General features: G+C 35.2%; 1 protein-coding gene across 2 annotated transcripts in view; it reads right to left on the bottom strand.

Moving 5' to 3' along the window:
• The window catches only part of DIAPH3 (diaphanous related formin 3), a 256,877-nt gene that overhangs the window by 134,482 nt on the left and 105,621 nt on the right, over positions 1-16,774 (bottom strand). For both annotated transcript variants that reach the window (XM_054812840.1, XM_054812841.1), the window contains 3 exons: positions 8,305-8,400; positions 7,319-7,413; positions 505-606 (listed from right to left, as the gene is read on the bottom strand). In XM_054812840.1, coding sequence (XP_054668815.1) covers positions 505-606; positions 7,319-7,413; positions 8,305-8,400 — 293 coding nt within the window. The remainder of the gene's footprint in view (positions 1-504; positions 607-7,318; positions 7,414-8,304; positions 8,401-16,774) is intronic.

Below are 16,774 nucleotides of genomic sequence, written 5' to 3'. Positions count from 1 at the left end.
GAAGGAGGCAGAATAGGCTAACGTTGTGATAACTACAGTATTTTCTTCTCATTTACATGGAGAATAGAAAGAAAAACACAAGTGTAGACAACTTCACTGAAAAAGTTAAGATTCGGCAAACAAAAAGTAAACAAAAGTAAAATCAAACTATCTGAGCTATGGAAATTCAAAAATAGCTCTGTATCTCCCAGTAAAACTTTGCCATAGAAAATACCACTGATTTTTGGTTTTTTTTTTAATTTTTGTAAACTAAATTAGCGTTTTTTAAAGAAAGAGAATCCCAAATCATTCCAACAGCAATATTCCAACAATCAGGCCTTCCACAACCATGGATATGTCCACTAAAAGTCTGATTAAAAGGCAGCACTCATACTCTTCTCACAGTCTGGAACCACTTCACATTTGGGAAGAAGCAGCTGGTATTATTTCTATAACACTATATTAAAACTATATTTCAGGAAAGGACCAAAAAAAAAAAAAAAGTGATAACAAAACAGAACTCACCACAACTCCAAACTGCTCCGGCTCAGACAAATTATTATACTCGCTCTTGAACTTGGATAATGCATTCAATTGTTCTTGTTCAGGAAGATGTTTTATTAAATTCTATCAAGAAAAACAAAATAGGCTTAAAAACCTCAGATTCTATGTTGTTTGTATTATTGTAGGCAAATGGTATTACATATGCATCATTACCACACACTCCAAAGAAGTCTCCTCCCTGAAGACAGCAGAACATAAATAGGCAACACACAAAATAATCTGAGAGTGTAAAAAGAAAGTGACTCAATACTGCTCGCTAGCATCTTTCGCTGATTCCACAAACACTTCTGTAGTCTTTTTTAAACACTGTTTTTAAAGAAAGAATATGCTTGATAGGCATTATGCAAACAGAACACTAAGAAGCAAACAGAACAAGAATTTCAAGTGTAACACATCTACCTAAAGGATGGCAAGAATTATTAATGTTAGACAAAAAATATTTTGAAAATGGATAATTTATTTTCTAGCATTTCAAAACAAAAGCTTAAACCCGTTACACACTACTTAGACTGAAAACTTGCCAGAAGTAGGAATTCAGAAGCGGGACTCAGCTTCAGGTGAATTCAGGAGTCCATATGGGGAGCTTGGACACTTACACAAGTGAATGTCTTGTGAACATAGGTAAGGGAATCTAAACATGTCACCTTCATCTGACCATCTGAAGAATCCTCAGACTTCCTGGAGCTTCCTGAACACTGAGACACTTTTGTTTATATATAGACACTTACATTTAGGCACCTGAATCCCACTCTAATTACAATCAGCTAAGTTGACTAAAAATGGCTACTCTGAGGTTCTAGAAGTAGCGAGCTTCTAAAACATTTAATTATGGTATATAATTTGAGTCAGTAGCTCAGTTCTGTCCCTTCCCAAGATGACTATAACTACTAGGCAATAGTCAAGAGTCCTTCTAGTCTGCTTTCTTTCTCAGCTTATGACTCTTGTGTCCCTGGTTACACAATGGCTAAGCTTCCATCATAGTAGGAAAACAAGAGAGAGATTGTGTTCTTTCTTAAAACACTCCCTGGTCTACTGGTAAGATCACTCTTCTGAACTGAAATAAAGATTCGATCCTTCTAACACTGATTCAGTCTAGCAAACACAGCTATCCCACTACCTACTACTATATTTCAAGAAAAGACCAGAAAGACTAACTCCAGCATTCCCACATTACTCGATGGAAAAGGCAGACATTTCGGTCAAGTCAAAATCTGGTTTATTACTCAGCAAGTAAATAGCTTTGGTGATATAAAATCAACAAAAAAAAGAATTTCTTTCAGTTAGTGAACAGGATCTCCATCTGAAAGTCTTAAAAAAAACCCCACCCTAATTTTATCCACAAAAGATCCTAATTTCTTCTTCTACAGGAAATTCAGCCAGTTAGGATATACAAAGTATCTTTCTGAGGCCAGAGAGATATAAAGTCATAGCTATGCTTTGCTTAACATACTTCCCTAATTTAAGAAGAAAGTATTCAACTCGTTAACGAGTACCCCAAAAATATCCCTAAACTGGTAGTCAACTTAGTGGCTCTATATGATCTTCAGAACCTGTATTAGCCAGTTCAAAGCTAGCCCTGGGTATTTATTCGAGTTGCAATAGCACCCTTGGATCACAGTATAGATACTCCTCTTGTTAAAGAGAGAAAATACTAGATTTGTAACTAAAGACCAGATATATCCAAAGTGTTAAAGTTTTTTTAAAAGCAGCTTGAATATTTTGTTTAATACTACCTCTTTTAATTTTTTATAACTCAATCTCTCAGCTTTTGTAACAACTGTAATTTTATGTTAGTTTAGGATTTATCAAACCTTTTTTTCTAATGGATAAAAAGACCTTGACAGTCGTTTATCACTGTTTTGTTTTAGTGTAAAATTAGTTACTATTTTAAGACCTGAAACCCTACTTTGATTCTAAGGACTACAATAAGTAATTTATTTTGCAATATTTTCTCATATCTAAAGTAAGGATCAAATAGTTTATCAAGAAATTAAGTCAGCAAATAAGAAAAGCTAGATTTACAAGCAAAAGTCTAAATGAACCAAAGGAAGAGTAAATGATAGTTAAAGAGTAGACTGCTTCAACAGAGTGTCCATGCTCAAATATTTTGGTAAAAAAAGAGAACTATTAAAAATGCATGAATGATGATGCTTAAAATAATAACGTAAACTTAAATTTTATGGAAATTGATTCGGACATGGTCAGACTGACTTTCAGCATGAAGAATTTACAACAGTAGTTATACATATCCTTACTATTATTACATTTGGAAAACATTTTTGTTACAAAGGCTACATCAATTATGGATGAAGATGTCCAGCACTAAATCAGCAACATTGAGCAAAAGTGAAAGGGCACAAAGTGTAAAAAGAAACATTTTAAATTACAAATTCATAACCCACCTATTTCTTGTCTTGATATACAACATGCATATAATCAGCTATAAATATACCACAATTCCTTAATCCTTATTGAGATTAAAATGTTATTGTTTGATGCTAAAATAATTTTCACATGTAGAAAAACTGGCCACAAAACTTTCAAAAAAGAGAAACAGTCAAGTGTTGTATGAATGTTTTCAACACTGAGCATCAGAAAAAAAGAAAAGCTGAAGGAGCAGCTGATATCAAAGCAGCTTTATGGTGTTCAGATAAAGCTTTTGAACTGCCAGAGATGAAACACATTTTGAATATCAAACAGAAAATAAGCAGGAGAAAGAATTTTGACTAAGTCACAAGAAACATTCCAATAATTATTCCAATAATAATTTGGATTACAACATGTCTTTTGGAATTTTTACGTCTTTCAGAACTAAATTTCTAACCTGAGAAAGAGAGAGAAAGAGAGAGAGAGAGAAAGAAAGAGAGAGGATACATTTTCGCTCTTAAGCATAATAAGTGTAGGATTAAGGACAGTTTTCCAGCTTCAGAAACTGTGACATTAGGATACACTGAACAATATTTAAAGCTAGGAAAAAAAAAAATTATGAAGGCAAGAAATTTCTAAAAAGCAGTCCTATAATATCTAAGGTATCTTATATAAATAAATAAAATAGCCATATGCTTGCAAACCTATGCATGCTTTTGCTCTTCTCAGAATCATTAAATACACCGGATTACATTTTCATAGCACGACCATAGCCCATACCTGTGAAGGTTTTTAAAGGCAGAAATAGAGACATACAGCTGGATAGTTAAATTTATTTAGTAGCATAAGCATATGTGAAGGTGTATACCAAATTTTTAAAGCCATGAGACACATTATTCTACCGCATCCAAAGGAAGATAGGTATCTTAAGTGCTTTTGAGTTTAAACTCAGATGGTTCCCTTTTCAAAGTTATTACAGGGTTGTTTTACCCAGAAACAAGATACCTGGATTAAACCATTTGATAAAAATTATTACATCCAAACTTGCAAAGTAAATTTGGAGCCTAAGTTCTATTATTTTTTCCATTTGATTTAGGCCTGCAAGTGTTTCATCACTTTGCAAAAAATTCAGTCTACACTCTTGAATCATTTATATGCTTAAAAAAACCCAACCAACCAAAGAAACCAAAACCAACAATATGTGTGACCTGCCATCCTCTAACAGTATGCCTTGTTATATGTATGACTGTGTTCATACACTATACTATGAGCATTATCACTTGTATTCTACTACACTGATTTTCATTCAATCACAGCAGCCGCTAACATCACTGTCCTCTTGTAGGACATTATTCCTCACCTCACGTTTGGCTCTTCAACTTCCCTTATCCTTTTTTTAAATAAAATTGTTTCTTCCCCTCCAAAAGCAAACACAAAAAGACTCAAAAATACTTTAGACTCAATTCTGATGCCAAGAACTATATAGAGACATTACTGGATACCCTGACTTTCAATATACTCTGCTGTTAATACCAATTAAAAGAGCTACAAGATTATCAGCATAATGACAAAAAGTATCTCCTATTATTGTTAACCATGCCTATTGTATAGAGAATAAAGTGGGGCTAGGTTGTTAGCTGTTTTAAATATACAGAAAAGTAGGTATTCTTTATCCCAAGGTACATACCATTGAAATGGAAATAACAGTCCACAGAAGAAATTAAAAAGAAAAAAAGAATAATTCTCAAGGAAAGTAAAGTTTTTCTTCTTAGCTTATCGCAACCGATGGAATATTTACCACGTTCACAGAAAAGTATGCCATTAATTAACTATCTCTTAACGGTTTGATGATCTTTCTCCTCAGAGCTTTGATGTGAAAAATTTTTTGCCTTCTTTAAATAATAAGTACAAATTACCAAGATGCCAGTTTTTCATAATTTTGATATATGATATTTATTTAGTATATACAGGTTGCTTCATGATATTGTTGAGGACATAATTTAGTTAGTAAGTTAAATTTTCACCATTGAAAAACAGCGCTAAGGTCAAACAGCATGAGTGAGAGTCTCAGAGCAAGTATGGACTACCTGAGACAGAGTTCAAGCTGAACGTAACAGCTTAGCATATTCCATCTCTAAGCTTTTCATCCTATTTCAGAGAATTTCTATGATTATTCCAAATAAAATAAAATAAAGATACAGATCATGCTTCTTTTGAGCATGAAAACAACCTTGAAAAAGTGATGTAAGTGCATCTACAATAAAAAGCTTAGAGGTGTAAACTGCTCTGTTCATCCTAATAACCTTAAAGTAATAGTTTCTGTGCCAATATTAACTGCATCATCGAACAAAATAAACAGAATTATACCATAATTATATATATTGTCACTGGAGATGATGGCTCATGTTTCTTCCTTCAAATATTTCTTAAGAGAAACATCTCATTCTTCAAATCCATCAGTAGACAAGCTCCTTTTAAAGGAAAGAGAAGTCCAAATAGCTCAGAGTTTAAAGACCTTTGGAATCAAGGTGACAAAAAGTGAGGTCCAAACTGCATGTGGGAAGAAAAAGAGCACGCTGAACATAGTACAGCCTCCTCAGCAGGACCTTATTTTGACATTCCAGTATAGCAGAAATCTATTTTGCAAGCAAAGCACACAAGTATAAATTTGCCTTGTTTTGACCTTTGAATACAAATTGCTACATGTTGCAATATCAGTCACACATTTGAATCTCAAAGAGCCTTAATGTTACAACTCATTTTATGACTCCATCACCTGTATTTATGTCTTCCCTAATAAACATTCCTGCAAAAAGCATATGTTTCTAGAAAAATCTAACTTTATCTTTCTTGGATATTTCAGTAGGGACTGGTACCCATGTCTCTAACACACTTTCAGGTATGCTGTAGAGATCTAAATCTTCTGTAATTGAAATCTATGCCACATTACAAGTAGATTGATAATAATTATGACATTTATGAGCCATAATAGCAATAATTTGAAGTTCATCACAGTATGTAGGAGTCCTAAGACAATCTTGGTTGAAAGACGTATCTTTGCAAATCTAACGGATACCCATCAAGATGACTGGGGAACATGGCACACGACAGGCAAGGAAAAGTTGAGAGAAGTGGGTTTATTGAATTGTAAGAAAACAAAGCTCAGGGGAACTTAATGTGGGCTTCCGTTACCCAACTGGAGGGTACAGAGAAGATGCAATCAGGTTCCTCTTGGAGGCATGCAGCAGAAGGTCACAAGTTACAACACCAAAAATTCCAGTTAGATAAACAAGAAAAGGTTTTTTACCACAAGGGTGGTTCAACACTGGAAAAGGTGTCCAGAAAGGCTATGGAGTCTCCAGCCTTGGAGCTATTAAAAATTTAATGGGAAAAGGCCCTGAGCAACCTGCTCTAGCTGACCTGGCTTTGAGCAGGGGCTTGGATCAAATGACCTCCAGATATCCTTTCCAAATTATTTTTCCCATGGTTCTATAATGAAGTATTTGTATTTAAATTATTTTATGAAGTTCTTTAACTTATAAACCCTTAAATAACACTGTGCATAGAAGAACATGAGGAACTTCCACAGTTTGTCTCCACCCAGAATCATACTCATTTTGTACTTTGAATAAAATAATAGAGAAAGAGAAAACACTATTCAAAAACTGTAGGGAAGAAAAGTGGTCACTGTGGATGCCCTAAGGCAAGATACCAGATTGTATCAGCTCTGAAAGGACAGGGGCTAAAAAAACAGCACAAAACCCCAAACCCTTTTCCATCTAGTTTTTGATCGGAATAACACATTTGTACAGATGAGACAGAGATAGAAACAAATTAAAGAAAAAAATAGTAACGAGGGAAGAAACAGAATATCATATCCTGTTTGAATATATACCAAAGAAAAATCTCATATGACATCATGCTTAGCATATAAAGCTGGGGAAAAAAGAAGTAGTGGAGGACATTCGAAGTGATGGTGTTTGTCTTCCCAAGTAACCTTTACGTGTGATGGAGCCCTGCTTTCCTGGAGATGGCTGAACACCTGCCTGCCCATGGGAAGTGGTGAATGAATTCCCTGTCTTGTTTTGCTTGAGCGCGCACCTTTTGCTTTACCTATTAAACTGTCTTTATCTCAACCCACAAGTTTTCTCATTTTACTCAGTTCTGCCCCCATCCCACCAACGGGGAGTGAGCAAGCAGCTGTGTGGTGCTTAGCTGCTGGCTGGGGTTAAACCATGACATTTACAAATATAAAAAAACCTACAGCTCACAGAAAGAAAAAAAAAAAGAGATTCTTGCAGTGATTTACTAGCCAAAAGTTTATTTTAAGAGGCTTTTTAGCTACAAGTTTCTATTTTATGAGAAACTTACCCTGAAATATTGGGATTTAAAGTGTCAATTTCCTTACCTGAATCATGGACTCTGACAGCTGTGTTTCATCTACTTCCAATATCATCATTTTGATTTCCTCATAAGGCACTCGGAAAGAGCCAAGGAAAATTGCTAAAACGGAGATTCAACACATAATGAAGAAAGCAAAATAACAACAATCTTTCTTCTACTTACAAAACACCAGTTAAACAGGCTATAGCACCTACAGGTTAACAAACATTATGCAAAGTAATGTAGATAAGCGATAACAATTTTAAACATATTTAATTCCTGTGCTCCTAGAATTCCAGCCTTTTCCATCCATTTGTTATGCACAACATCCAGCATCACAGAAGACCTCCATAAGCAGCCAGTGAAAAGTCCACTACGCATGATAATCATTGCTGTTATAGTATTTTGTGCTGAAGTAACACTTTTTTCTCATTAAAAAGCACCATGAGAAACCAAAACCACATAAACAGTTAAAACCCAAAAATACTCTTATAAAAAACTGTTTATTTGTTCACCATAATCCAATCATTTCCTATTTTATCTCTGCCAGCATTTAGGAACCTATTCTTTATACCACTCCTCGCTGCCAAAACTTTATCATCTTTATTTGCATACTATTGCATAATACTGAGCATTGCATTATTATTATTGTTATTATTGTTATTGTCTTTTTTGCCAGGGTGGGGGAGTTGGGGGGCGGGATGGTCAAGCAGTATTCCTTGATGAATATGTTGAAAATATAGATAGATGATTAGATATAGCTATATGCTTGTACTTCAATATAAATAGAAGAGAATAATTTCAGTCTTAAACAAGGGATAACCTTTAACTGTTTTATGGGTCTTTCTAAAGGTGTTTCAGTTGTATCAACTCACATATTTGGGCTTAACACCAATTACTGCACATATGCACATATTCTCACACGCTTTAAACAAAAAATGGTTATAAGGCAGTCAGATAAGAAAGACATTTATGCAACATTATTCTGTCATAAAAACAGAATCTACTTACACAGATTCTGTGCAATCTTTGGATCCAAAACTTTTAATTCTTTGATTCGTTTCTTAATGGATTTCTTTTCTTCAAAATCCTCCTCCTCTTTTTTTACTGCCAAAGTAAACACAAATACACTCATTGTTAATTCTTAATATTTAGAGAAAACACAAATGAATTCAGAAAATACGTTTGCTATTAAGCATAGTCAATTCACAAAGAAAAGAACAAATCATAGAACATAGAGACAAAAAATACAGAGGTTTTGCATTTATTGCTTGTATTCTCAAAATCTGTAATCTTCAAATTTGTCAGCATGTTAGTCTTCTAGAACAAGATTTTTTTTTTAATATATAGAAACTGAATAAAGACGCTAATGTTAATTGTATGAATGGTCTCAGGTCATGAAAGTCATACTTAAAATACCAGGTAACATACTTCAGTCAGCCTGGCCAGGTTAACACTCTGAACTGGATTTTATCAATAACAAATCTTAAAAACGACATGTCAATATGTCTCTACATTGAGCACTAAAGAACCAACCCAAAGTGTAAGTATTTTTTTGACTGCTTTTGTCTAAATAGATGCACCAAAATTATCAAAGACCACTGGCTCATTAAAAAAATTAACATTACCTTAGAACATAAACGAGCATACACCTGTTTTCCTTATCTCCTCAAAAAAAAATGTATTTTTAAATAAAGGATGTAATCTCTGTATTATAAAATACCACAAAGACAAAATGATTCTATAAATGTACATTAACATCGCTGGAAATTTTGGCTTATTCTTTCTTTTCAGAAAATAATTCATACAAACAGGATCTCCCAAATTCATTATGTAAGCTGCATTTATTTCTCATTATTCACACATTGTCATAAGAATTTCACTTAAAATAACAGTATAGGCTTGATAAGGTATTAGTAGGAACCATTCCAATTATTATGCAAACAAATAAAAAAGACCAAAACCACAGAAATCTTTCCTTACATCCAATCTGGTTGTCCTTTTTTTATTTTCTTCCTTTCCCCCCCCCCAGACAAATCTTCGCAGTCAAATGTTATTCAGCCAGTGTATTATTACTTTTTATCTAGTATTCTATTTCAGAAATGAAATTAGTTTTTAAGCTTTTACAGCATGATTGTTCCAAATTAAGTTATGCATGCTTCAAATATTTGAGAGTTGAAAATATGTTGTAATAAAAGTACATGCTACTGACTTCAGAAGGTGATGGATATAGATAAGAAGTCTTGTCAAGAAGATACAGGATTAAAATTTCTCGTTCACTGATGATTCTTGACAAAACAAGATGTAACATGAATTATCAGGAGGATTTCCCTAAATTGAAATTCCTTCTGTAAATTTTAAAAGCGATCTTTGAGAGCTATGTCATTCTTAAAAAAATGTTTTTCTAAACACAATAAATCTTGCCTAGGATTAGGACACAGACTAAATGACATCTTCAAGTCTTTGAGCTTTGTTGTCTAGGATACTACCAAAGAGAGAAGAACTTAAAGATCTCACACAGGGATTGAAGGAACTGGATTCTAGTTCCTTCTGAGTTGGTGGAGACACAAATCTGAATCATCTCCCAAATCACTTTTAATACTCTACACCTGCTAGGCAGCATGATGCTCCTCCTCTTGAGGACATGCCACAGTGCAGAAAAGACCCCGGTATTTTAAAAAACTGAAATTACTGAGCTGAGAGATAAAGCAGTCCTTGGAAGAAGGACAGGTATCCAGGGTCCCAGCAAATGAGTTACGAATCCACAATTGTCCTCTTTTGTCTTTCTTCCCACCCTACCCACAACAACCACTTGGCCTTGAATTTCTTTTTGCACAGATTTAACACAAAGGTTAGCTAGCATTCTCCTCTCCCAGGAAAAATGACACGCTTTTACTTTCTCATCTGTGGTAAGCAAAGAAGTAGGTTTTAACCACCAATGTGAGAATTCAATATCTCATGTTCAAAAGGAACAGAATGACATTTGAGCTACTGGATAAAAAAAGAGGTTACCACTAAAGCTTCACTTTTTTTCTGATTATGCTTTAAGAAGAGGCCTTACTGAGCCCTGACGGGCACGTCAGGAGCTATGGATCGCAGGATCATGCAACTGTTTTCTCCTGCAGCTACACATCTTAACAGACATCTCAGATTTCTTGTCAGCTACATGCTGAAAAGAGTAATTCTTAAATGCATCGTTTTGAGTTGCTTATCAAAGCAAGAATTGTAAATTCCACTAGAAGACCTGGACATCTCTGTAGCACAGGTTCCATGCCATCTTCATGACTTACTCACCTGAATCATAATGAAAATACAGTAATGCTTAATGGCTACCTTGGAACTTTGCATCATCATTTTACAGGAAACAAAATAATTTTCTCAACAGTCGCAATAAAAAAGTGAAATTATCTGAACTTACTAATTTACTTAAACTTGCCCTGACAGCCTTGAACTAGTTACTAAAAGAAGCTGAAACAGACAAAATACAAATGTTTGCCTCTTCCAGCACTAGAAAGCAGTATTTATGCATTACAAGTCCTGTAACAGAGATAACACACAGATACACAAACATACAAAAAAAATCAGAAGTTAAACATGTGCTATTTTAACTGCCAGCTTTCAAATCAAGAAACAATACTACAAATGAACTGGCTAATTCTCTCTGAAATTTTCACCCAGGATGGGGTTATCCACAATGTTACAGGAACACTTAAGGCATATCAACCCTAAGGAAAAATCTATATACATAGAAGATATTTACTCTAGGAACTCATGCAGGAATTATATGCAGAGTTAGACAATTATGCAACAGACTACATTACTGCAAACTTACGTGATAATTCTTCAGGAGAATTCAGTTCACATCCTTGTGTAGTTGGCAGCAATAAGAAGCAGAGGATACACACATTACTTGTCTTCCCTATTGGAAATGTTGCACTTTCCAATGAAAACTCTGATACCTCGTACTGCCTCTAGAAATTTTTACTTCATTTGCTTATTAACTTATGAGGGAGCAAAAAAAACCCCAAGAGACAAAATTATTATCTATTTCCAATGAGAAAAAAGGGAAAAAGTCCACTGGGGGGAAAAAAAGAAAAATTTAATAGAAAGATCTGAATAGGTAAACTAAGTATCTAGATGAACAAGAAATCAAAGAAAATAAGAAATTAGATTTTTATTTGGGGAGGACACTGGAGCAAGGAGGAAAGCATACAGAAGATAGAAAATGGGAAACATTTGCTTACACTGGAAAAAGAGAAAGCAGCCCAGTGAGAGTGGGCATCTGCTGCAGAAAGGAGGTGACTATCGAGGGAAATAGATGTAAGACGTTGTCGTGCTAACGAGAGAAGAATCAAACCAGGGGATCTCAAAATACACAGACAGCTCTCATGGCTCCAGAAGTTGGATCATCATATTAAACCATTAACTTTTTCAAAATCACATGGCTTATTTCAGGTATTATACACCTAAAGAGGAACGTTACATACCAAGAACTGCACATCTTTTTATGGGGTCTATATGTTACACCTATCACACTGGGGGCATATGCATGGCCCCAGCATCCGAACTGGGTGATTTTTAGTCTGTAGTACCTCATCTGATGCTCCAACAGCTCTGCCCTCACCAGCTGGGAAACAAAGCGCTAGAGCACTTTGAAACACAGAGAATTCATCTCACACCCTTCACAGTTCCTCTTATCTCCACAATCCTACATCCTTATTAACATGACTCCAAAATTAACAGATGTGGTTGCCAGTGTACAGACAGACAAATACCTCAAACAAGTTTTAGCTATTGGAAGGATTGCTTTTACCACGTCCTGCAAACACGCATCCATATACAAATTCAACTGTACCTCCACCTGTGGCAATGATCTGACTGAAATCAGAGTCCTGAAGGGAGTGGTGATAGAACTGTTTTACAAATATAACATCACAGTTGGAAGCCTACAGAATACCATTTCATAAAAACATGGATTGAATCCTACACAGCTACTCCACAGATCTGTGAAACAATAACATTCTTGGTAGGTGCCACTGAAATAATTTGTACATTCACGAATCGCTGTCCACATTTCCATTTCTGACACCAGTCTTCATATAATCTGCTACCCACAATCTTTGTGTAAGAAAAATCATGTCTGTGCATCTGTATGCTAAAGAAAAAAAAAATCTTCTAAAATACATCATCCTACTGAGTAAAAACAAAATACCCTTGAAATACAGGCTTCAAAAGGAAGATGTAGATCTGAACATTTATTTTAGAAAGTCTGAATTCCTAGTTCAGATGAAACTTGAAAACTGCATTACACAGAAATCTACAGAACACTCAATAGAGTTATTTTGTCACTAAGTAATACAGCGTACAGAAAATTATACAAGACCTTGCACCTTTCCTACCCTCTTAGCTAAGACAACAGTCATCTTGTAGTCTGTTTTCACTGAAAAATGAAAGAACAAGCCTGGGGTCACAGGCTCAAAGGACGTACCCATATCGAGTCTCATTATGTCTACCTCATCTGTTTAGAAGTCTAACTCTTAAAAGTAAATGATAACTTGTGCACCATATAGTAGGATATTCAACTGAAAGAGCTGCATTCTTTATCTCCAAAAAGTTATCTGGAATCAAAGCACTAGATCTTTAATAGAAGATGACGTTGTAGCTAAATAACAAATGCTACAAAACTTCTTGGTTATTCAAAGCAAAAATGTGGAATAACTTGTTAGAAATCACAGAACAATTGAGGTTGGAAGGGACCTTCAGGCAGCTTTTGACTATCTCCAAGGATGGAGGAAGAGTCCACAACCTCTGTGGGCAACCTGTGCCAGTGCTCAGCAACCCTCACAGTAAGAAAAGTGTTTTGTAATGTGCAGACAAAATCTCCTGTGTTTCAGTTTGTGCCCATTGCCTCTGGTCCTGTCACTGGCTCTGCTGAAAAGAGCCTAGCTCCATCTTCTTTGCATCCTCCCTTCAGGTATGTATATAAAATTGAGAAGAGCCCTCTGAGTCTTCTCTTCTCCAGGCTGAACAGTCCCAGCTCTCTCACCTTTTCCTCATAGGAGAGATGCTCCAGTTCCTTCCTCATCTTCGTGGCCCTTTATTGGACTCTCTCCAGTATGTCCATGTCTCTGTTACTGCGGAGCCTCAAGCTGGCCACAGTACTCCAGGAGTGACCTCGTTAGTCTTGAAATCAAAGGCCTGACAAGGATTACAAGTCTTTTGGTTGACAGAACACAGGCTTTTGAAGACTTGGATTGTTTTAACAGCTCCACAACATGACATGTGACAAAGCATGTCTCCAAAAAAGGACACCAACAAGCCTGTTTCCTACACTGTGACGCTACACAGGTGTCATCAGCTCCATTTGCACATTCCACACTGAGGTGCAGGGTTCACCAGCAGTTATTTCTGACAATCTGCCTCAAAATAGCAAATAAATTATGAACTAGATCTAAATCATTCTGCAGTATTATTGAAGACATCTATTTGCTTTTTTTATTAAAAACAAGGATAAAATGAAGATACCAGGCACAGCCCACAGCAGTAGGAGGAACGCCTGAATGCTGATAAGCTGGTAAACGTTCTTCTTTCCAAACAGAGTAACCAACTTTAAGGTCGTATCAACACAACTGTTAGCCTCAGGGACTGTTCATCACTCCTAATAATCTAATGCAGCTCTTCTATGGGGTACAGACTATGTTTCAAGTACTACGAAAAAGCTGTCACACTCCATCTTATGCTATATGCACATATATCTAAAACATAAAAAAAATCAGTATGAAGCTATTAACTATGGTAGGAGTATAAATAACGTTTCACAGTTTTACCTGTCAGTTTTGAACTGAAAACTTTTCCACTACTTTACATCAAATTGGATTGCAAACTCCTAGAAAGTATGGGCACTTCTTCATATTCATTACAACAGATATGTAGAAAATATAATGCAAAGGTGTCAATGTATTCCAAGTCCCTGTTTATTCACGCCTCTGTCCTTTTTGACAATTTCTATTCATAGGTAACTCATACCTTTGGAATGGTAGTTGCTGCAATAGTGACTATATTAAGTTTTAATATTTGTTTTCTGAGCAGTTTTTAAGAGATTGTCACTTCTTACCTCCCTCAGTCACACACACATGCACTGATGTTCCTATATTGACAATGCTGCTGTTGAAGTGGCCCAATTCATGCATATATCGTGACAACTCAGTCATGCTTCACGACAATTTAAACTCATGCATCATGATAATCCTCATTCAAAATAGAGGATTTTATTACAAATAATTACTCAAAGGTACATAAGAGTTGGCATCATTGATAACACAAAGGTAGAAATGTAATCAGGCATTTTATCTCTGAGAGGTTATTGCATGGCAAACAATATAAGCTTCTCTATGAATCACCCTATTTTTTCACTATTTTAATTTACCACAAAATACCCATCCTATTAAACTTGTATAACTATATAATCTGCATGAGAAAACAACTTAAGCATATATAATATGTACATGAGTTGAAGAGTAATTATATTTATAAGTGTAATATACTGATACTTTTTCTTACAGTTCTATAAAAAAAATTTAAAAAGTAACAATTCGGAACATCTTTTCAGATGGTTTTAGTACACAGCACCTTTTATATTACTTAATGTAGTCTTTAATTTTCTGTGTGTGCATCACATTAAATGCATAAAAATAAGCATTTCATCTTAGAATCTTTACAGTAGCCAGCACACACATCCTGCCCATTCAATACTGTACAATCATGCATGAATAGGTGGACCAAGATTAAAAAAAAAAACAACGGGTAATTAAGATGGACATATAAGGTCCTTACTTGCAAGAAGACACAGCAAAAACAAGCACAGGCAGACCGATCGTGTATCAGGAACTAGTACGCTGGCAAGTGATTAACTAAATGGACTTGTGTTTGTGCTTTCAGCCTTTTCCTCCTCTTTTATAACAATGAACACAGGAGTCTACAGTTAAAGAGTACAGCTTTTGGAAAATTAGCCAAGTAGTTAAACTAAATCACTAAGCTTTTTAAAGTAGAAACATCACGTTCATTTTATTTTGAAAACCTAAGTGTTATCATACTGACTAAATAGTTTCTAAATAATGTTAGTTCATTCATATACCAAAGACATTAAACTCTCACATTTTTTAATGGCAGCTGATGAAATTCTGAAGGAAAAAAAAAATCAACTCTGAAATCCTATTTCTTAAGAAGTAACCATCTAAAATACTCTTAGAAATATGGCATATATAAATCAGAAGAATCTTTTTCTTAGTTACAGTCTGAACATCTGCTTGGCTCCAACACTAGAACTGAAAGTTTTAACCACAACTGGTTCAACTCCTGGAAGGATTTAAAACTTCTCTAATTTTCCTGGGAGAGGAACAGAAAAAGGGGAGATAGAGATGAGTTTTCTGCTACAATGGAGTTTGCAGAACAGGGAAAAGCAAAACATACTGGTGTTCCCAGCAGTACAGTCTAGTTCCAGGAGACACATAATTCTGTGGTTTTCAGACCTCCCAATTTTAAGATATATTTCTACCATCAAGGCTTAGCTACTTGGGCTTACAAGGCTGATCCATCACTTGACAGAAGCTATGAAAAGCAGAATAACAGGACCCAAGTGCAGTTGCAAGTGAGGTGAGCGTAGCTGATTCAAGAAGCACTGTACTGTTACTTATTACCCCGTGAAATTGAATGACAACTGTTCAACTCCACGTTTTTAGGTCCAATATCTGAAAGGAGATAGAGAATAACAGAAAAGGAGCCAGCACGTGTCAGATTAAGTGGGACAAGTCAACAGAATGTGCAAGATCCAGTTAAAAAAGCAGTTAGAATCATAACTACGCTGCTGCCTCCAGAAACCTCTTCATAAGAATAACTATGCCCTGTTGGATCAAAAGTCAACCTCTTCCAGGGATCAATAAGATGAATAGGAAAAAGTACACGAACAAGTCAAGCATACACTTCTTTGGAAGTCTCCATATATTTGCCTTTCAGAGGTTGTCCAATTCCAGAGTAAAATCTTTTCATTTAATAATCCTCAACAGATTGTTCTTTCATGCATTTGTGTAATTGCTTTTTACACCTAGTAAATATTAAACATTGATGAAGTCCTTCAGCACAGAGTTCCCATTCTTAATTATGCATTGTACAAAGAAAGACTTCCTTTTATTTGTTTGAATAATCTTGATCACTTTTGCTGTACCTCTACCATACCTTTTATTAGCGACATGAAAAAAAAACACACAAATAGGCAGGATGTGGGCACAGCTTGAACTTGTACAGTGACACTTTTATTATTATTATTATTTTGCTTTTCTTTAACAGCTCCCAAAATCCTACTTGATTTCAAACATTACTGAGATGGAGAAGATTTTGCCTGTATATCAGTAATTTATTAAATTGTTAACTAACAAATTCTACCCTCTATTAATGATTATCTACAATAAGTCCACCATGGTACCAA

Source organism: Grus americana, chromosome 1 (genome assembly GCF_028858705.1).
Source record: "Grus americana isolate bGruAme1 chromosome 1, bGruAme1.mat, whole genome shotgun sequence".
Lineage (NCBI taxonomy): Eukaryota > Metazoa > Chordata > Aves > Gruiformes > Gruidae > Grus > Grus americana.
This window is presented reverse-complemented; position numbering and strand designations above follow the sequence as displayed.